The sequence below is a fragment of the Nelumbo nucifera genome, chromosome 8 (assembly GCF_055504915.1).
Source record: "Nelumbo nucifera cultivar China Antique chromosome 8, China Antique-T2T, whole genome shotgun sequence".
Classification (NCBI taxonomy): Eukaryota; Viridiplantae; Streptophyta; class Magnoliopsida; order Proteales; family Nelumbonaceae; genus Nelumbo; species Nelumbo nucifera.
This window is the reverse complement of record NC_142656.1, coordinates 33,296,996-33,320,235: the sequence shown is the minus strand read 5'-3', so window position 1 is coordinate 33,320,235 and position 23,240 is coordinate 33,296,996. Positions and strand designations below refer to the sequence as shown.

At 38.0% G+C, this 23,240-nt stretch overlaps 1 protein-coding gene across 1 annotated transcript; it reads left to right on the top strand.

Moving 5' to 3' along the window:
- Positions 1-6,539: 6,539 nt before the first annotated feature.
- AIL5 (AINTEGUMENTA-like 5) lies at positions 6,540-9,970 on the top strand. Its single transcript, XM_010267144.3, has 9 exons — positions 6,540-6,986; positions 7,145-7,493; positions 7,576-7,658; positions 8,082-8,090; positions 8,238-8,326; positions 8,406-8,479; positions 8,564-8,614; positions 8,769-8,845; positions 8,948-9,970. The coding sequence occupies exons 1-9, from the start codon at positions 6,809-6,811 to the stop codon at positions 9,622-9,624; spliced, it is 1,587 nt and encodes a 528-aa protein (XP_010265446.1). The 5' UTR covers positions 6,540-6,808; the 3' UTR covers positions 9,625-9,970.
- The last annotated feature ends 13,270 nt before the right edge of the window (positions 9,971-23,240 follow it).

Sequence of the window (23,240 nt, the reverse complement as noted above, 5' to 3'; positions counted from 1 at the left end):
CATAAAAAGATATAATAAAATAAATAAATAAAGTGAAGAAGCGATGAAAGAAAAGAAGGCAAAAAATTAAAGAAGTTAGAGAATGTTATGAAATTGAAAAATATAATAGTAAAAAACAAGAAAAAGGAAAGAAAAGATAAAAAGTGAAATAAAAGAATAGGGGAATTAATACCCTAAGAAAAGTTAGAAAAAGAGAAAAAGATATACAAAAAAGAATAAAACAAAAAACAAAAAAAAGGAATGTAAAAACAAAAAAAAAAATGAAGAAAGAAGACTATAATGACTATAATGTAAAAACTTTACAAATGCCCCTTTTGTAAAGTTTGAATTGGAAAACAAGTAAAGACAAAATTGTTATTTTACATATTCATTTAATATTGCCTATTTGATAAAAAGACATAAAAGTATTTCTTTTGTTCAATAATTGGGAAACAAGCTATAAAAAATGTCATTTTACATTTTTCATTTAATTTTTATCTATATACTATTATTAAAAGTGTGAACAATGGTGTGAAAATTTTGTTTGACTAAATTACCCAAATTTCTAAATTTAGTCATTGTCTAATTTTAAGGATGAAAATGTAATTTGAAAAACCACTTTTCTCTTCATTCAAATCACTTTCATTAAGTCTCATATTTAAAGTGGTAACTTCCATTAATATTCATTGAATCATTTTCTTGACTAGAATACCTTTGTTTTTGAATTTGGCTCCTTTCTAATTGTGAGACCACAAAATGTAATTTGAACTACTACATTTCTCTTCCTTCAATTCCCTCTCATTAAGTCTTATCTTAGGGTATTAACTCTCATTGAATTCTACATTTAAAATATTATTTTTATAAAATAAAAACAAATAAATTCTATCAATTAGATTTACATGCAACACTTTTAACGATATAAATACATGCTTTTTAAAATTTACCCAAAAATGGAACCATTTTTCTGTCTTGGTGGCAAATAAGCAATTCAACCATCTAGATCAAGTGGACTAATCCATGATGACATAAATAATTAAAGATATAAATAAATACAAATATAGAAAAAGTGGCCACATCTCTAATTTCTTATGCTTATTAATATTATTAAAGAAAAATAAGTGTGATAAATAATAATTATTCTTATTGATGTTGGAATGATATATAAATTTAAAACCAATCCAAAAATAAAAATTTCTTTTGTGGTGGTGGGTCAATAGTTTCATTAGATAGAAACTATCTAATATTTTAGATAGTCTATACTATCTATCATTTTTACTTTTTTTGTTTTCCTGGTGGTATGTCAATAGTTCAACATTTTGGTCATATGTGTCAACCATTGATTTTATAATTAAATAATAAAAATAAAAAAATCTAAACATACAAAAAAAGTAAAAATGATAAAAACTCTATAGGAAACATTTAAACACATCTCTAACATTTTATATTAATCATATTAAAAATTAGACAGGATAAGCAAACATTGTTTTTAACTTTTTTATTGATGATATAGATAAAATACAAAATTTAGAACTAACCCAAAAGTGAAATTATTTCTTGTTTAATGGTAAATCAATTCAACAATTTAGGTCAAATGTGTCAACCTGTGAAGTTACAATTAAATAATAAAATTTCAAAAAGGCAAAAACACAAAAATATATAAATTATGTAGAAAACATTTAGGCATATATAAATTATGTAGAAAACATTTAGGCATATATACCTTTTATATTTTGTAGACATCAAAATATAAAAAATTGTAAAAACTTTTGAAAACATATTTTATACTATCACCATCATCATCACATAATTTAATTTGCCATGTGCAAAGAACATACATGCACATACTAGTGTTAATAAAAGGAGAAAAGAGAAAGGAGAATAAATGAAAGAAAAAAAAAGAATGTTTTTGTTTTAATAGGGTTTAATTAGAGAGAAAGAGAGAGAGAAGGAGGAATCAGAAATAAACAAAATTGTATAATGAAAAAATATATAAAATAAACAAATAAAAAATAAGAAAAATAAAAGGAAAAAAAGAAAAAAGAGAAAGGGAAACCAAAAGGAGGGTGGAGTTTTGATAAGAATAATGATAGTAAAATGATAATATATATATATATATATATATATATATACAAAAATGTAAATTGAACAAATAAATATAAGAGATATAGTACTAGTGTTAAGAAATTGGAAAAATCAAAAGAAAATCTGGAAAGCAATTCAACAGAATTCAAATTCAAAAATCACCAAAAAACATTCTATGGGAAATTTGAAAGGTATTTGCCTATCTTTACCATTTAGGGGTTATACACTAAAGTATGGGGACCAATGAACCCTATGACTGCGCAGAAGGTTCTATAACCAATTACCATTCGAGGGTTATACACTAAACCTTGGAGATCAATGAACCTTGTGGCTACATTGAAGGTTCTTTAACCATTTACCATTCGAGGGTTGTATGCCAAAGCCCAGGGATCAATGAACCCTACGGCTACGCTAAAGGTTCTCTAACTATTTACCATCCGAGGGTTGTAGACCAAAGCATGGGGATTAATGAACCCTATGGCTGCACTAAAGGTTCTCTAACCACTTACCATCTAAGGGGTGTACATCTAAAGCTCGAAGAATAATGAACCCTTTGGTTGTGTTAAAGGTTCTCTAACCACTTAGCATCTAAGGATTGTATCTAAAGCTTGATGATCAATGAACCCTATAGCTACGTTGAAGTTTCTCTAACTGCTTACCATTTGAGGGATGCGCGTCAAAGCCCAGAGACCAATGAACCTTGTGGTTACACTAATGGTTCTCTAACCATTTTCTATTTGAGGGTTAGTTGCTTGAGTGTTGACCGCCTACTAGTTTCCTCAGAGTGCATACTTCGTTGGCTAGAAGCACGACCCTATTATTCACTTTATTCAACAAAGGGATGATCCTACCACAATGATTATCCATTTAGGTAATATCCTAAATTGCTCCAACATACTTTGGTATTTAACCCTAAAAGGATCTCATTTGTTGGCATATAAAAAACAATTCAATTTAAGACCTAATGTAGTATGATTATTAAGTTTGGTGTTAATTGCAACTTCCCACTTTGTTCATCTATTTACAAGGTCTAAGGCATAGTTGGAAATTAGTCAATGTCCAATGTTTCTTACAAATACCCACTAACTGTACTTAGGGTTTAAACCCATCAACTAAGACAAATTTTTCTACCAATTTGATAGCACATCAGTATTAGCCTTGTCAAAATAAACTCTCCAAGTTTATCCAATGGTTGGAACCTTTTAAATTAATATTAGTCACAAGGTATCCAATTTAGGGTATAAATAATAGAAATATATATATACTTATTTGAACATAAAACAATAATGTATTGATATTATTAATACATAAAACTCAATATACATCAATTTATTTGGAACTAAGGGCATACACTGTCTAACAACTATTACATGAATTGATTGGTATCTTTTTTGACTCAACTACCAAGCACGTAATTGGATGAGACACCGTTAGGATCTAATGTTTGGTGGAGCCTAATAATAATTGTATCAATCATTTACCTTTATTTGGTTGTAACTAATGAAGAAGTTTATATAATTACAGAATTGATAGCAATAAAGGGCACCAAACATTTTGAATCTTCTTTTCTTTTCTCTGTAATTCCTCCCTTGTGAGTGGTGAGTTTCCACTATAGGTTGGGGAAATCCCAAACTGTTCTCTCAAGAACAGGAGCTATCTAACACAAACCTAAGTAAGCAATATTGGATTGTGTAGAAAATGGTAAAAGCCTCCAAAAGGGGAATGGTGATTCAAGTAATTAAAGCATTTGTAATTCTCTTCTTTATTACTGCCATTTGTAATTTTTGCGGAAAAAATTGAGCGTAACTATGGTCCTCCATCCAAGTTATAATCTCTCTCTTCTCTCTTTCGTGTGCATGCACGTGCTCACTTGCTCTCTCGTTTGCTTGCTCTCATAGTTGGAAAAGACAAAAGCAAGCAAAACCAAAGGGTGGTGGCTTCTATGGTTTAGTATTTTTTTTGAAATATCTATTCTTTTGTAAGTTTTTTCTTTTATAATTTTTATAATTTCCTGTCATTTTTTATTTGTTTACAAATTTGTGTTGTTTTATAATTTTTGCTGTTTTTTTTTTATAATTTCTGTTGATCTACCTTTTTTGTTTTTATTCAATTTTTTTATTTTTCTACAATTTGTGTTTTTTTTGTAATTTGTGTTTTTTGTGCATTTTATGTGTTTTTCTTTTTTTATTTTTACATTTTCTAGAACTTTATTATATTTTCTGTAATTTTTACTGTTTACATGAAATATACAGTTTTTATGATTTTTTTGAATTTGTCATTTTTAAGCTTTTTTAATTGAAGTATATTTCTATGTTTTTATGCATTTGAAATACTGAATAGGTTAAAAAATCCCATTAATATTAATGGATCATATGGGTGCAAATTAATTAGGGTGAATCAGGGTCAGGGTGGGTTATGACCCACTTAACATGTAATAATATCGGTGGCAAATGGGGTGATGAATTATTGTGGGTGGGTTGGTAGTTGACCCTTATTCAATAGTGGGTGTAAGTAGATATCAGTATATCACATCAGCGCCCCACAGGTGGGATGTCCCCTCATGGGGCGCTGATGTAAACTCCGGAGGGTAGCCCATCCCCTAACCCAGGTGCATATAGAATTCGATCCCAAATCTCCACTAAGACCAGTAGAGGACCTTACCAACCAACTAGTTAGTACCATGCACTTAAACATAATATTGATAGTAGTGTTCACCCTTTTTTTTTAAGCCATCTTAGTGTTCACGTTAAATCCCATAACTATGCTTAGGCTTTATTTTGGTCTTGATTAGTCTAAGCTACAAGCCCGGATAAAATGCTTAACCCATGTATAAGCTCATTATAACAATCCGAGACAGTCTAAAGAACCGATTTAACTCATTTCTGAATTCTTTCTGATAAAAAATGACCATGGGAGGAGAAAAAGAATTTTTCAGATAAATTATTTCAGCTATATTCAACACATGAGAATTAATAATTTTTCTCACTATGTACAATTATTGAAGTAGTTCACCCATTACTCCACGCGCTTCTACGTTCAACTTAATTATTGCCAAAACAGCAATAAATTAGATGTAATCCTTTAATTTTTTATTTATATTTTAGAATATTGCTTAACAATAAAACAAAAGGTTCAATTCTTTATTCAGTTCCTCTAGATTTACCGAACCATCCAAATTCCCATTTAGTTCTCCCATTAGACATCATTTAACAACAAACTAATGCTTAATCTAAACAATAGACCCCCAAATCATACCAAGTGGAGTATTAAAACCTTACCAACAATAGACAAAATCAGAAGTTTTCTTTTACTTTTTTTTTATTTTTTTTCTTTTCACCCACCTCAGATGTTACCCATTTATAGTACCATTAAATAATAAACTATTCATGATATAATGATCTACCCCAACTTCAGCTTCAACCATCAAGGAAAGCCCCCTCTTTATTTAAAAGCTTATTTACTATAATAGACAATAGAATAGAATAAGTTGTTCAGTTCAGGCGTTCAGCTATATAAGCTGCAATTAAAACTACTGATCAAACCAAATGATGGTCCCATTAAATAATAAAATATTATTCATGAGTACACTGATGTATCCAACTTCAATTTCAGCAATTAGAGAGTCCATAACCTCTTTAAAAGCTTATATTCATTGAAAGACAAAACAATAAGCTGTTAAATTCAGCCACTTCCACCTGCTAGCAAAACTGATCACACCCAGTTACGGTACCGTTTTTTACGGTAGGTACCAGTTGTGGTACCATTAACTCTCACAAAAGTGACGTACAGTAGGATAAAAAACTGGGACTATTATTTATCATTAAAAACTTGTGTGGAAAATTTTGCACTGATGCACCACGTAACTTCAATCGTAACAGACACGTGGTTTGAATAATTATATCCAAGAGATCCACCTGTCTGCTGCAGTCACGTAGGCATGTGATCTGCCCATAAGCAGAATCTAATCCCTGGACGGTAGCACCAACGTTAATTGATAGCCCCCCCCAGCCCCACTTCTCTTCATGCAGCAGCCAAGCATTTAAAAAACACTCAAACGCCTCTGCCTCTGCCTCTGCCTCTGCCAGCCACTAATCCTCGACCACACAGCTTAGCTCTAATTACATACTAAAATGTCTCATTAGAGTGTGTTATATTTCGACTCATGGCAACCATGCAGATGACCTAGATCTATTTGATTCCCATTCCTCACAACATTTGCCACGTGGCAAAGCTTGTATAAATGAGGTTGGAAAATCAAGGTACGTCCAAACAAGGAAATCCCTACAAAGAACAATATAACACGTGGCGCTCTATGCATGCGTTTTGAAATGATTTCAGCCCATTTGTATGGGTCCTCGTGTCCCCTTCTTTGCTCTCTTGTTTCCCCTACACACATCTCTCTCTCCCTTTGATTCACGCTCTCTCTCTCTCTAGACTTAGAGTCTATACCTTCTCACTAAACACATTCGGTCAAGGAAGAAAGACCAAACGAAGAGAGAGGACCGCCGAGTCGTCCCATAAAAGCTTCCACTTGCAGCTCTCTACGAACATTATTTTTTATTGATAATTAGCAGAAAATAGAAAACAATTTCTTCTTTTTCTGTAACCTTCTCGATGATCGTGCAGGGCTTCAAATGAATCCCCCTTTTTTTTCTTACCACCTCTATATCTGTGTCCTCCCTTCTCACTGCTACTCGTTCACCTTCACCATTTCCTCGCCTCCTTGTAACTTTCAAATCTCTGTTTTATGCCTCTCTTCCCTTCTATTTCCCAAACTACCCCTCTCATTGTCACACGCACCAACACAACCAGCATGGACTCGTCTCAAAACTGGCTCGGCTTCTCTCTTTCCAACCAACAGCAGTTACAGCACCCTTCAGATTCGTCTCAGCTCTGTCTCTTTGAAGCTTTCGACACTAATCACAGTCAGTACTCAACGATTTTTGTATTTTTTTGTTTATTTTTCTTTGATCCCCGAAGATAAAAGAAAGAAAAAATGACAAGAAAACGCATCTGGGTTTTGGTTTTTAGTCTTGGTTTCTGATTCTCTTTTGTTTTTGAATGTCTTGGTGATCTCCCGTAGAGAGAGTAGATAGAGTGGAGGAAGATGGGGGTAGTGCAACAGCAAACCTGTCGATGTTCCCAGTTGGTCCAAAGCTTGAAGATTTCCTTGGCGTTTGCGGCAGTTCCGGTGCCGGTGCCGGAACTGCAACTGGGGCTTCAATGGGTCAGTTTCCCTGTGAGAACCCAGCGTCGGAGCCTGAAAATGGCATTTATGATTCCGAGCTAAAGACGATTGCTGCTAGCTTTTTGCGTGGGTACTCTACTGAACAGACCGAAACTGAGAAGCCGGTTGTTCCGGTGGAGTCGGCCTCAAAGAAGGCGGTTGATACGTTCGGACAAAGAACTTCAATCTATCGAGGAGTTACCAGGTAACTTTCCTTGGTTTTCGTTACAAAAACAATTTTTTTTTTGTGTGAATTTACAATAAAGGGTTTGCTTTTTGGTTGGTAGGCATCGATGGACCGGGAGATATGAAGCTCATTTGTGGGACAACAGTTGCAGAAGAGAAGGACAAAGTCGGAAAGGAAGACAAGGTAACTTTTTCATTAGGGTTTTCTTCTTTTCTCAATAAGAAAAAAAATAAAAAATAAAAGCAGAAAAGAAAAATGGTATCCTGCTAGAGTGCAAAGCCTTAACCGGAGCATGCGATCTGTTACTGAGGGGTCCTGATTGAAAGACCGGGATGATGGGCAAAAATGGAAAAGAACTTCAAGGGTACAAATCCCAACATGAATGGGTAGTGACACTGATCCAACGGTTTACGATTCAGATCATCTGGCTACCGATGATATTGCAATCACTGAAGACGCTCATTATATCTGACGTCGCTGTTTTGCTACCATCATACTCTTTTAATGTATCTGTTCTGTGACTTCGGTTCCTGATCTATAGTTTCTCTCGTTGTGGATGCATGTAAACGACGAATGATTGCTGCCATGGCTGGAAATCATCATCAGTTTATTTGGGTGAGTTTTCTCGGCGGTCTTCTCATGAAATAATCATTATTTTATTTTTAAGGTTTCAGTCTTTCAGATAATCGATACTGATGAAAAAGGGTTTTCAGATAATCGATTGCCTTCTTACTTGTTTTTTTTTTTTTTAATATATTTTAGGAGGTTATGATAAGGAAGAGAAAGCTGCCAGAGCATACGACCTTGCAGCTCTCAAATACTGGGGTCCAACAACTACCACAAATTTTCCGGTAAGTTGGTGTCAGATTCCGGCGAGTCAGAACTTATCTGGTTCTGATTAGTATTTAACGCGTTGTTACTTTCTTTAAGGTTTCAAACTATGAGAAGGAGCTGGAGGAGATGAAGAACATGACCAGGCAGGAGTTCGTTGCTTCACTTAGAAGGTATAGACTAGAGAATCCATATTTCCTGTTTCTTCATTAAAGTATTGGTTGATGCTGTTATTTAATGGGTTTTCTACTCTACAGGAAAAGCAGTGGGTTTTCAAGAGGAGCCTCTATTTATCGAGGAGTCACAAGGTTTGTTCATTGGACTCACTGTGTTCTCTTAATCATGGATGTTGGAATAGTTATTGTGTAGTTATAAAGATTGAACGGTTGTTATCATTAGATTTTTTCAATCTGTTTTACGAGCTAAAAACAAATATGGTTTTCTTCCTTCTGGGTTTTTCAGACACCATCAACATGGAAGATGGCAAGCAAGAATAGGGAGAGTTGCAGGCAACAAAGATCTCTACTTGGGAACCTTCAGTTAGTATTTCTATCGTTTTATAAAGATGAATATTGTTCTGTCGTTTGTGGGGTTGTGAACTGTGTACTAACGTATGGTTGAATTAAATTTCTGTCAATCAGGCACCCAAGAAGAAGCAGCAGAAGCTTATGATATTGCAGCTATCAAGTTTAGAGGAGTGAATGCAGTGACCAACTTCGATATGAGCCGATATGATGTGAAAAGCATTGCCAATAGCAATCTTCCTATAGGAAGCATCACGAGCAAAAGCAAAGCTTCTTTAGAATCAGTTTCTGATAACAAGAGTAATGAGGGAAGTAAGTCGGACGATTCGTCAGTTTCGTTTGCATCTCAGCCTTCATCATCTACTCTCAGTTTTGCCATTCCCATTAAGCCAGACCCCGCAGATTATTGGTCTATTATTGGCTTTCAAAACCCTTCAACATCATCCTCTCAGAACAATGTAAAGAACCTTGGGGTAGAATCAACAGCAGCAACCTTGTTTCAACCTTCAACAACAAATGGTGCTTCTGCATTTCAGAATCTGTCACCCAGCTTCAACATGGATTTCTCCACAACTTCATCTATTAATGAAACCAACGATGGGTTCTTTAATGGTGGGTTTCTTCAACAACAACATCAGAGCAATTCTATCCCATTGGCTACTCCCATTACTGTAACTGGGGGCAACAGTTATGATGGTTCTGGTTATGGTAGCTGGGTTACGCCTCTTCATGCATACCAATCTGGAAAGCCCAATCTTTCAGTGTTTCAGACACCGATTTTTGGTATGGAATGATCTCAGTAGTGGAAGGGAGGAGAATCTGTGACATCAAGGGCAGCAACATTGCTAACGTACGCAGCATAGCCAACTTGAACAGATGAGATGAACTGACAAATCCTTTCAGAGATAGCAGAGCTGACAGAAGACTAAACTAACAGAAATCTAAGTTACGGTTATGTTCCTTTTTTTTTTCTTCTCTTTTTTCCCTCTCGGGTTTCTTTTCCCTTTTGCTTTATTTTTTTCTTTACTGACATTATTCATATATGGGTATAAGGGGAAAGAGATCCTTTTGTATCTTTTATCCATCCTATTGGTATTTAACTATCTATGATATGAAGAGAGTCCAAATATTATTAGTTCCCATGCTTGTTTCTTTAATTATTATTATTATTATTATTATTATTATTATTATTATTATTATTATTATCTAACCTTCTATTCAGAGTTTCAGGCTAGGATCTATTAATAGATTTTACCCCTTTGCAATCAGAAAGTCTTGATTGGAATCGCTTTACATCTATGCAATGTCTGTCTTCATTCTCCCCATAACTTGGCTTCTAAATATCTAAGGCTCGCATCTATATATTATTTTTAGTTGCAGTTATATTTATAAGGCAATCTATGTAGCCTAAAAGAAAATATAGTTTAATTTGCTATATGTTGGAGTTGGACAAGCAAAGAAGAATTAAAGTGGAGATATTCTATTCGGCTATTGCTAACGCAAATGGAAAGAATTAAATATATGAAAGATGCAAATGCTATCTGCTTGTTTTTTTGTTTGTATGAAACTTTTGGGTGTCTTTATCTTTTCATTTATTTTCTTTTCTGAGATTCAATTCAAATCCCGTCTGTCTCTACCCCGCTTAGATGATGGCTGTCTTGCACCTTTCGGCGCTAATTTAGAATTAGAACAACACCTTCTCGTCCCTTTTCCCCACCTACACCAATTGCCTTTCTTTGACCATTCTTTGACTGATTAATCTAGTACTAACTCTCTCCAGCTCTACCTCATTAACTCAACTGATGATGACCCACTCTAATGGGTTCACACAAGACCAATTAATCTCCAGATCTTCCTCATTAATTGATCTACTGATGACCCTTCTCTAATAGGTTCACGTAATAACCAAATATATCAAGGCAAAGGCAATCTATGAAGACCTGCCTAATACAGTCAATCTCTCCTAGTTAAAATATTCTATGGTGATTGTTTAATCTGGTGTAGATTGTAACATCTAAATCCGATCCGATTACATAAATACATCATCCGGGCCTCAGATCATTGACAGGGCATAGCTGTGAAGATAGGGTTTGGGTTGGAGTTGGTAATAACACTGGTGATGACAACACAGAAAACAGACCTGCTCTTTTTGCCAGACCATTCACACTTAGTTTTCATCACTCAACCAAAAGAATTGCGATGGATCGATGAGATGGTTGAGCTTACATTTTGTATTGATAAACCTAGAGTATCATTAGCTGGGACCCATTAGAAAGGTGTGAATCCTGATTATGTGCTTGACCCTTAGGAATATTTACCCATCTTTTATGAATAGTTTTGGCCATTAATAAAACTTACTGTAAATCACAAGCTCCCTGCACATGCCATATCCTGGTCCTGCAAAGGCCAAGTTTTCAATGGCACGAGAAGTATTAGTCAAATATGAGACTGTAAAAGATCTTCCTTTTTTATTCTCTCTTTTAAAACAAAACCTGTGGGGACCCTCCTTTGTTTGAGCTTAGTCCCTATCAGTGTCTCGCTTTTGTTTGTTGATGAAGAAGAGATGTCGGCCACCCCATCTGCCCTCCTCCATTCTTTATATTATTATTTCTTCCTTTCATCTTCGTTCATATGTTGTTGCTTTGACTGAAGATTTCAAAATCCAAGTATCTTAGCAACCAAAGCTACTATTTGTTTACTTTGTTTCTTAATTATTTAGGGTTTAGCATAGCCTTCTATCAAGTAAACAATTCATCGTGAATCGAGGACATGGAGGGTTGTCTTCCAAGACTCATCTCTACTCTTTGTTTTCTTCTGTTATTTTAAGCTAGCTTAGAATAATAATATGGTAATAGTCGACCATATAATAATGAAGCCACACGTGCTCCTCTGACGAGGGTGCTCGGCGGAGCGTGCGCTCGGAGGAATCACGCCATTACCTCCCTGACGAAGAGGTGTCTTTAGCGAGAATGGAGGATGAGAGTTTTTTGTGCCATGGAGTGTCTGAGAAGGCAATTTGATTAGAAAATTGTTAAGCTTGACGTGGTTTTGTGTCCTTGGAAGTAGTAATTAAACTTGACGCGTTGGACCACATGCAGGTGCAAGGAGTGTTAACAAGAATTTCTCTTCATCAGTCTGGCTTACAAGAATTTTCTCTTCATGGTTTCATCCACAAAAAAAGGCAAGTTCATAGGCAAAATGATGATATGGGGTTGTCAGTAAAACGCGTCCCTATTGTCTTTCTAACATAACCAATGATAAAGAAAGAAAAAGGGTGAAGAAACAATGATGTTTGATGTATTTCTATTAATCTCTGTGCTCTGTGAAACCATATTGAAATCAATCAGAGAGATTCTATTTTCATTCGTTTTTTTTTTGGTTCTTTTTATACTTTGTTCTTCTAAAATTTGAATATGTTTAGGAAACCAAATTGAACATGGCTAATGATGAACTTCAATCGTTGATATCTAATGGCATTTCATGGATACAAATTGAATATGTCAACATTTACCTTTCTTTCTTTCTTTCTTTCTTTCTTTTTTTATCTATTTATTTATTTATTTTGAAACCCTCAGGCAAATTCATTTCATTCAAATTGAATACTACATCTCATCCAAAGTTAATGACCCAGAAAATTGGATACATCAGACCAGGTGATTGGTTGATCTTGCCTTCTAACTGATTTAGTAACATTTCAATAGGAAAAACTTATGACCAATCAACCTGTGTCATAAAAGTTGTTACCAATCAGGTATTCATCAAAATATAAACATGGTGGACAAGTAATGAAAGATTAAAAACAGATAATTAAAAGGAGTTCTAAAACTTCTATTTTTTTTTTTCTTTTGATATAACCAAAAGGGTCTACACAAGACGGCATAACACGTCCCCAAACATCAGCAAAACAAATAGAAAAAAGAGGGGAAGGAAGAGAAGCTAAACTAAGATTTACGGACTCTGAAGGAGCAGAAAGAGCTTCTATACTTTCATGTAATCCTAACTCCATTACAATGTTTATGTTGTCCAAACATATAACCAAAATAACCCATCTGATCAATAAGACATGTACGAAGTAAAACTTAATTATTTATTTTCATTTTCGTTTGTAAGATTGCCTTTAGTTTCTAAACCTTTTTCGTTTAAAACATTTTCAAATAAACTACCAAATTACACTTGGAAATGACTTATAAAGCGGGCATTACCCAATGTTGGTCCAGCTATCTGGGGTTGGGAGCGGTGGACTGGATATGGTTATAATCTTTAACAATTTCTTGAACAAAGTGTCCACTTCAAATTTTAACCTGCTTTTTCATTCGTCTGTCCATGATTTTACCTTTATGATAATTTCTATGCTATAAATAATATAATATGACTTAAATAATGAAGATAATATAAAACGTTCTTACAAAATTTTTCCACTTTGTTGTCTCAACTACAAATGCTTATACTTAATAATGGTAATTAATTATCTCATTTAGGCTGCATTTGGCATTCCTTATAGGGATTTATCTCTTTTTTGCTATTAAAAACTAAGTGTTCATAGGGGCATTTTAACTGCAAAAAATAAATAAATCCTTTAAGTAAGGAATGCCAAATGCAATATATATATAGAGAGAACAAAAAAGGAGATAATAGGAGGAGCTACACAAGACGGGTAAATCGGCCACAAATATCATATATTCGACAAAGCTTTATGCACCAGCTAATTTGCATCTTGTTTTGCTTCCCCTAAACAAATGCTAGTACTCCACACCGAGATCCAAAGTCTTGACTAACCTCGAACGTTCCTCCACGGTGGTCTTTAATCTTCACAGGGTCTAACATTAATTCCTGAGACACGAGATCATCAGCAAAGGGTCACCTTCAATGCAAACTAGATGATCCTTGAAACTGAGAGCAATACTATGGGCTTCCCAAGCTTCAAGATTAATAGAGTTAACCCCAATAAAGTAGGCTTTTACATCTACTAATTCCCTAAAATAATTTCTATAGCAATGCAAGCAATTGAGCAAGCCCCATCCTCATTCCAGGAAGCATCAAAATTTATTTTGAATCCCCCACTTTTGGGCATTTCCACCTAATATCTCTCCAACATTTAGGCATAGAAGGAATCAATTGAGGACTAACAACCTAATTAATCACATAAAAAAAAATTTAAAACACGTTTGACCAAAATAGGTGGAGAGGGACAATTTTTGTTGAAAATTTTATTATTTCCACTTTTCCAAATCATCAAAAGAATAATGCAACATTTTTCAAGTAAATTTGGTTTACCATTTTAATAAAACATTTCCACCATTGTAAAATATAAGCAACATACTCTTTATTTCAAAAAATTGTAGGGTTGGTGATTGACCATAATTCTTCCCTCCAAACCATTCTATCATGATTAATAATTTCACTCACTTTAAAATGATGCTCAACAAAAGAAGGGTCACAATTAATTATTTCAGAAATAGATGAGGCATCCACCCATTTGTCCTTCCAGAAATTTATAGATTTTCCATCTCCAACAATCCATCCAATACCACAATTTATCAAAGGTCTAGCATTGTAAATCCCTTTCCAAGCCCAAGAAATGCCTTTCGTAGGTTTTGCACTCCAAAAAATTATCCTTCTTTAAGTATTTATTTGATACAACTTGAACCCACAAATTATTTTTATCATTTAAAAATTTTCACCCAAGTTTAGCAAGATTTTCATCATTCACCCAATACAATTTTTTTAATCATAAACCACCCCATCTTTTAGGCATACAAACTTTACTCAAACTCATAAAATGTATGGGTTTCTTATTATTATTACTTGACCATAGGAAATTTCTCTGAGGCCCTATTTGCATTTCAGCAAGTTACTTATCCGGGTAAATAAACTTATCCAGCTAATTGTTCTCCAGGAAAGATTTACTCGGGTAAGTGCATTTACCCATGTTCTTTTATTTTCCATGTAAATAAGGCAATGACCATTTTATACACAAAAACCCATTATTACAAGGGGCATTTTTGTCCCTTTCAAGTGTTGGCAACTTTCCCTCAAGGTGGGAAAGTTATTAGTTATTTACCCACCTAGGAGATGGGTATCACTTACCCGGGTAAGTGATACCCAAGAAAATAAACTTTCTCTGGTCCCCACATAAATCTGAAAAAAGAACATGAAATTTTTGGTCAATGGAAATTAAAATCCCATTGACCAACTTTCCCTCCTTTCAAAATCCAGAAAAGGAACGCCCCCTGAGATTTATTTATGTCCTCAATAATATTGTTTGGGATTTTGAAGGATCTCATAATAAATTGGGGCATCATACTAGAAGTTTAGTTAATCAAGGTGGCTATTCTAGAAATAGAAAGAGAGTTTTATTTTTCCAACCCTTAGCTTACTATTAATTTTTTTTCCTTTAGGTCCTTAAATATTATCTTGGAAACACAACCATTAATGATAGGGACACCCAAATATGAGTGATCTCTGACCTGAAGATTTGGACTTTGACCTGAAGATTTGGAGAAATTGTGGAGAATTTTCAGGAAAGCTGGAATAGATGATTTTGCAAAGATTAAACAATCATCAACAAATTGAAGAATGGGAATATAGAGCCCACCCCTTAAAGCAGAACACACAATAGGGATCTCGGGATTATTTTCCTTAACTTCAAAGTTTTTAGCATGAACCTCAGTATATTACACAAAATATATAGGAGGAGAGAAGGTTACCTTGCCTAATTCCCCTAGTAGGACTGAAACTACTCAAAGGGGGGGGGGGGGGGGGCATCTATTAAGATTTTATGTGATACCGATCTATTACAAGCCATCACCTAATCAATCCATTTTTTCTGAAAACCAAATTTTATGAGGACATTTTCAATGAAATCCCACTTAAGCCAATCATAGGCCTTTTCAATGTCTACTTTGCAAGTTATAATATCCGAGTTACCCTTTCTTTTTCATTGAATGCATCATTTCATGTGCAATAAGAATATTATCATTTATTTCTCTATTAGTGATGAAAGCACTCTAGAAAGGAGAGATAATGGAGCCCAAGAAGGGTTTAATCCTATTAACAAGATTTTTTTTCAATAATTTTGTAAATAAAATTGCACAAACTTATAGGCCTATAGTTTTTAACCGATTCAGGGTTTTTTGATTTAGGGATCAAGGTAATAAAGGTTTCATTGAAAATCTTATTAATTTTACCTGAATGAGAAAGGCTTTCATTGCCTTACAAACAATACCTCCAATAATTGCCCAGGATATTTTGAAAAACAAAACATTTAGGCCATCTAGGCCAAGGGCTTTTAAATCTTTAATGGACTTATGTGCATTCGAGATTTCCTCATTTGTAACATCCTTGAAAATAGCTTTATTTTGGCACTGCATTGATATTACAAATACATTTATCAATATCTCTAGTCCCCTCATTCTTGAATCTCTCCTCAAAATTTTCAACAAAAAAGTTTTTTTTTTTTTTCATTTTGGTCATAAATCCAATCACCATTATCATTTTTTACTTTATATATTTTATTCGTATTTCTCCTAATATTGGTCATTGTATGAAAGAATTTATTATTATTATCACCAAATTTAATCCAATCAATTCTAACTTTTTGAGCCCAAAATATTTATTCTCTCTTGAGAATTTTATCAAATTAAATTTGAAGAGCACCTTCAAGATTGGTAAGAGCTATGCTATTTGGATTAACCACCAAATTTCTTTGAACCTCCCCTAACTGATTTATAATATCTTATTTTTTTCTTAAAAATTGTTTCCAAAATGCTCTTTATTCCATTTCCTCAGGTTTTGGATTAACAAATTTCTTTTTTGAATCAATTACATTGCCCTAGAACCTTTACAATTAAAGTTCTGCGAGTTAGTCACCACATTAGAAATAGTTGGGTCATCACACCACATAGCTTCAAATCTAAAAGGTCAGTGGCCCATAAATTGGATCTGGTCAGTAGAAAGGAATATAGGAGAGTGGTGAGAAGCAAGGAAGGGAAGATTGACCAACAAAGCATCCTAAAACACTCCCCTCCATTTATCATTTGTAAACACCCAATCCAGACTTTCCCATGTAGAGCTACTTTTCCAAGTAAAATGGTTAACCATCATGTGAATTCAAACAATAGCCATTTAAAAGTTCATTAAGTCTCTAATATATCGAGTTCAAATCAGCCCCCCGCAAGATTGCACCCCCCAACATCCCACAGCACATTCCCATCATGTATTGGGAGCATCTCCCGATGATGACATCATCGTTTATGGTATTACCATCGGGAGATGTTAGATGTTCCCAATACACAGTAGTGATGTGTTGTGGGATGTTGTGGGGGGCTGCTTTGATCTCTGATGTATCTATGCTGAATAGGACTTTCCCCCATCTTATTTTTATTTGAGTGCATTTCCTTAAAAACCCCCATCACACACCACACTCCATTAGTGTTGGGAGCTATATCCTTAATCCAATCCCAAACCATCTTTTGTTCAAGTTTCTTAGGGGGCATGCACAAAAGTACAGAACCAATGGTAAAAGCATGAACTAGTCTATCATTAGACAAAATCACATTCACATTACATATACTGTCCCACAAAATCCAAGGATCTCCAGCAAACCAATAGACTCAACAATAAAATATTCATAAAAATACATGTATAAAAAATAATACAAAATACAAGATTTTACACACTATACATGTTTGTATTTGTACTCCTTCCAAACTGAGCCATAGCTCCAATAGAGTTCACACGAGTTTCCATCAAAAAACACAAACCAGGTTTATGAGAATGAACTATTTCCATAATCGAACAACGAAATAGATGCCTACCAACCCTCTAACAAGAGTTCAAATCAGCCCCCCACAATGTCCCACAGCACATCCCTGCTGTTTATTGTGAACATCTCTCGATGATGACATCATCATCTCTGGTATCATCATTGAGAGATGTTCCCAATACACGGCGGAGATGTGTTGCGAGACGTTGTGGGGGGCTGATTTGATCTCCTCTAACAATATTCCAATTGAGCATCTTTATCTTGATTTTTATTAAAATTATCAGGACTGATGTTGTCCTCATCCACTTTCACATCAGCATTTTGTTCATCCATGAAATCATCAATCTTAAGATTCTCATCTTCATCTTCATGTCCATTCTGACCATCCCAATCTTCTTCAAATTCATCATCCCCTTCTACTTTCTCATCGTTATAATTTTCATCGTTTCCTTCACAATTAATCTCACTGTTACAAGGATTACAGTTTTGAATATTATTCTACTTGGTAATCACTATAGAGTCTGAGTTTGCAAAGGATCAAGACCCTTATTTTGGGGTTTTTCTAGGTCTAGGTTCTCGGCCAACTGACGCTTCGTACCAAGGCGTACAATGAAGCCGAGTACAATGAAGAACTTAGAACAAATCTACATCTACTGGAGGAAGTCCAAGAATAGGCGCAAATCAGAGTAGTAGCCTATCAATAGAGAGTGGCTCTTTACTACAACTCAAGGGTAAAAGAAAGACACTATAGGAAAGGAGACCTCGTCCTTAGGAAAGTCATGGTGCCCAAGCTCGGTGTAGGCAAGCTTAACCCCAACTGGGAAGGTCCCTAAAAAGTTAAGCAAGTCATTAGCCCTAGCACATTTTGGCTCGAACACTTAAATGGATGATTAGTCCCTCAGATATGGAACTTGGAGAATCTCCGAATGTATTACTAGTGAATGTAATCCCTATTGGCTGAACAGTGAATGCTAGTGCAAAGTTCCTCCCCCTTCGACTTAGTGTTTTAGTGTATAAGTTCCTATTTTTTATAAGTGGTCAGGAACCCTCGGCCACATGACTGGTCGACACGTACAACCTCCTCAAAGCCCCACGCTCAGACTAGCCTGTGGTTGGGACACATGGTTCTTCATGAATTGAACGTTCGCCTTGCCTTCGCGCTAAGGAAAGGAGTAATAGGGGCCTCGGCTGCAAGCGTTGGCTAATAACCTCGGCCTATAATGAACAAACACACTACCAATAGTCTAAGTACATCGCCGAGCAGGAAAAGATAAGCCAAGTTGACCAAGGTATAATACCCTTTGCCCCCATCCTCGGTGGCAACGGGCCACCTAGAATTCAAGCACTTAGCATGACAAAGGTCAGGTGGAACACAACCTTGAGCACCACGATGACTCACTCCAACCTCACCCAACCAATTTCTAAGGGGACAAGGAGCAGGCCAGGAGAGCCGAGGCAACTCCCTTCCCTCCCCGCTAAGGGAAAGGGTCCTGGCCACCTCGGCAACATAGCTGGGCCTCGGCCAACACCCTTTCATTTCCTAGGCGAGCGACGAAGTAATAGGCCACCCAGACATCAACTTTTTGCTACTTATGACCTCTCAGAAGGGAGCATAGGCCTCCGAGCAAAAAAAAAAAAAAAAAAAAACAAGAAGAAGAAAAAGAAAGCAAGCACAAGAAGCAACAAAGGCATAAGATATGCAAAAAGAATTTTCCATGTTTCATTATACGCATTCAGCCCTTACAAAAGAAGGCCTTTGCTGGGGAGACCAGGCCTTTTACAAAAAGAAGTAAGAAAGATAGACAAAATAGCAGAAAGGTATGTGGCCTACGCATTGCCATTGGCAAGTGGGACGACCGAGTCCTCAGCAACAATAGGAATGATGGGGACCTTAGGAGGAAGAGTCTCGACAGCCAAGGGGACCTTTAGCTCGTTCATCGGGAAGTTCGGAGCCAACCGCAACACCTCAAGCTTTGTGTCCTCGATCCCCTCTAAGTAGGAGTCGACCCCATAACTGGCAAAGGCTCGTTGATACTCCTCTGACGTCTTCTAGACGAGGACAACGTTCTTAGCATCCTCTCGGGCCTCCGCCATGACCTCGTCAAGACAGATGCACTCGAGCTCGAACTTCTTCAACTGCTCCTGAAGCTCAGTGACCCAAGCCTTCTTTGTCTTTAAGTCGTCCTCCAGTATCTTCTGTAGTTGTTTTTCATCCTCCATAGCTCAAAGGGTGTTGTCCCGGCTGTTCTCAGCCGAAGCAACCCACACCCCGAGCTGCTCATTCTTCTCCTCGGCCCTCTTCAGACGATCGAGGAGGAGCCCAACTTGATCACCCAAGCCGACGTAGTGCCGGCAGACCTGCAACGAAAGCATCTCCTTCAGCAAAATTAACTAAAGAAGCGAAAAAGACAACCAACAAAGCGATGGAAAGGAAAACATACCTCGACCAAAAAGTCCAAACCCAGGTCCCGAACGGCGAGGGGGTTTGCATTCATCATGGCGAGACGATTTCCCTGAGGAATCATCCCCTTGATCAAAGATCTACCGACCCCCTCGACATCAATAGAATCCCCGTCTTGGATGTTCCACCGAGGGTAGAACACTCGTCGTGCGACGAGCTCACCCTCTTCCAGAGTCTCCGTTGAAGAAGAAGGTCTGGTCATGGGCCCCTTTGTTGAAGGTTCCCTCAGGGTGGTAGCGGCCTCCCTCTCTTGGTCACCGCCTTTGGCCGGGCGGTTTTTGTGTGCCAACCTCTTCCCCGGAGGGGGATGAGGTACATCAGCTGGCCTCTTTTGGTCAATCACCCTCTGTCGGCTTCTTGCCTCGGTCATCCCCTCTGCCAACAACAGCTTGAGGCCAAGGTATCCTCTCGGCGGGAGTAGGAGCAGACCTCCTCGGCATCTGCCTCCCGAACGTGCCCTCGCCTGGGGCACTCTTCTTCACTTGGGCCCTCTCTAGCAAGAACCTCTTCGTGTTAACTGGCATCTTTGCAAGAAGGCAAAGTAAGAGTTAGTACCTCCAAGTAAAACAAAAATCGATGTGTTAAAAGCCGACAGCATGACTTCTCTTGGTCACTGCCTTTGGCTGGGCGGTTTTTGTGTGCCAACCTCTTCCCCGGAGGGGGATGAGGTACATCAGCTGGCCTCTTTTGGCCAATCACCCTCTGCCGGCTTCTTGCCTCGGTCATCCCCTTTGCCAATAGCAGCTTGAGGCCAAGGTATCCTCTCGGCGGGAGTAGGAGCAGACCTCCTCGGCGTCTGCCTCCCGAACGTGCCCTCGCCTGGGGCACTCTTCTTCACTTGGGCCCTCTCTAGCAAGAACCTCTTCGTGTTAACTGGCATCTCTGCAAGAAGGCAAAGTAAGAGTTAGTACCTCCAAGTAAAACAAAAATCGATGTGTTAAAAGTCAACAGCATGACTTCTCCTACCGAGGCGGGCTGGGCTAAGCCCGACAAAAGCTAAGGAAAAACTCCTCTGTCACTAGGGGCTTGGCCCAGATCATCCCCAACACCAGAATGTGGGTCACCATTGTGGCTTCACCATCCCGAAGAAGAGGTGTGGCCTTCTTGGCAGCTAGGTCCATCTCCCCCAGCCCGTCCTAAACGACTAACCCTTAGGGTAGGAGATGAAGAAGAACTTGCTCTTCTAGTTGTGCATCAACAAGGGGTTGTCTACAGATCGGCCTCTTCGGGGCTGGAAGTAGTATATACCACCCTCAATAGGGTGTGGCCTTGGCACGAACAAGGCATAGAAACGTTTTTGAGCCAGCTTCATGTCTCAAAGCCAAGCTACCACCAGCTAGTCAAGGATGGTCCTAAGGGCATTTGGGGCTAATTGGCTGATCATAATGCCGTACCACTTTAGCAGCTCAGCGATTAGAGGATGGAGGGGAAATCTGAGGCCAAAGTCCAAAAAATGTTGGTAAACGCAAATCTCCCCCTCCTCCAGCTTCCACGGCGAATCCCTAGTGTCGGGAACTCTAAGCCTATAGGACTGGAGGATGTGGTATCTCCTAGTCAGGAACTTCACTTGGTCAAAGTCAAGGACGTTGTCATGCTCTGAACGCAATAGACACCCTATCGACACCCCTCGGGCATTGTATTCAACCACCGTCCTCAGACTAGGCTTAGGGACCTCCTCCTCCTCTACCACTTCTAGGGATCCCTCGGCCTCCCTTGGCATCGCCGACATGGCACTCTCACAGGGAGAGTCATCACCCCTTTGGCTGCACTCTCACGTGGCTTGGACCTTGACCACCAAAGAATCTCGGCTAGGGCTGGCAGGTGACGGGGTATGGTAGGAGCTCACCCTCGAGGAGTTTGGGAACTCATAGCATTTAGGGTCAGAATTGGAATAAGACATGGCGGTGAGGTGTTTACCTAAATGAAGACGAAGGCTGGAAAGTTCTAAGAAGGGCAAGTAAGCCAAGGGCTCTAGGAAGCAAAGGTAACTCGAAGGCAAGGACACTTGGATGCAAATGGTAGGACGTGACTAAGGCCCCTATTTTAAGGAAAACGGATAGCCCAGATTGCCCCCAATCAAATAGCTGCACAACGTTTGCCTTTACGACCCTATTCACCGACTGACATGCATCACTCGCCTCAGGAAGATGAAATGACGCCGAGCGAGCTAACCGGTCCTCTCGCCACACTCACTGGTTTGACTCACGACGCTGAACTAGAAAGCACGTGCAACCTAACTCGCCTGACTCCCGTTCCACCCACGAACATAGTGCTACGACCCATCATTGGCACGTCCATGGTCAACTAGTTCAAAAACCTGTGTCGTGCACAGTCCGCATCCGTTGTCAAAACCTGTCTCCTTCACGGCTCGTAGACTGGCAGTGGTGATTTTTATCCTACAAACAACTAAGTCACAAGTGCGGGCCTCCTAGTGCCATGATCTCAGCACCCTTAGCTGAGGCCGAGACCTCCATGGACTTGTCTCTACACTAGCAAGAAAATCGGGTAGGGGGCAGAATTCCCTCTCGTCCATCTCTAGCACGGACACCAAAACCGAGGCTGAGGACTCCTAGCAGCAAGAGCCTCCATGGCATCCCTTAGGGAAGGAAACAAAGATCAAGTCGACGCCATCGCAGGCCACATCATGCTCATCCCGGACCAGCTGAGGCCGAAACCCTTAGAAGGCCCAACAACGCTTCCTAGTACAACCGACACACTCTCTTTGGCCGAAGCTTATGTCCTTAGCTTAGACCTCCACCACGGCCTCGAGAGTGGGGGAAAATGATGTAGACGCATGTCGCCTTCCCAATAATGGGCCTACATGTGTTAGGAGGTTGTGTTCAGAGTGGACTCAATTAGGGCGTGTATAGAACAAAGTTTGGCAGGCTTTCTAGAACTAGTAGCACAGAGTTACTTGGCGACCTCAGATGACTGCACTCCTCGCATACGGACCGCATCCGGACCGTCCGAGCCCACCTATCACCAGGCGGCCTCAAGTATAAATAGGGGGCAACCCCCTCAAGGTAAACATCTACATTTACTAGACTGGAACTTAGACTCAAGAACAAGCACTTGAGAACCCTTAGCTTCCTCTGTGGCTTCGTCTAAGTGTTCACACCTCAGGCCTTGTTCACCTTGCACCTCTCCTAGTACTAAATTAACCATCGGAGTCTCCGCCTTTGGTA

What these genes read in the sequence shown, in the direction of transcription:
- AIL5 (XM_010267144.3), top strand. Translation starts at nt 6,809, where the DNA reads ATGCCTCTCTTCCCTTCTATTTCCCAAACTACCCCTCTCATTGTCACA. An exon ending in CAACTACCACAAATTTTCCG is followed by an intron (nt 8,327 to 8,405) that starts GTAAGTTGGTGT and finishes ACTTTCTTTAAG; the next exon opens with GTTTCAAACTATGAGAAGGA. An exon ending in TTCGTTGCTTCACTTAGAAG is followed by an intron (nt 8,480 to 8,563) that starts GTATAGACTAGA and finishes TCTACTCTACAG; the next exon opens with GAAAAGCAGTGGGTTTTCAA.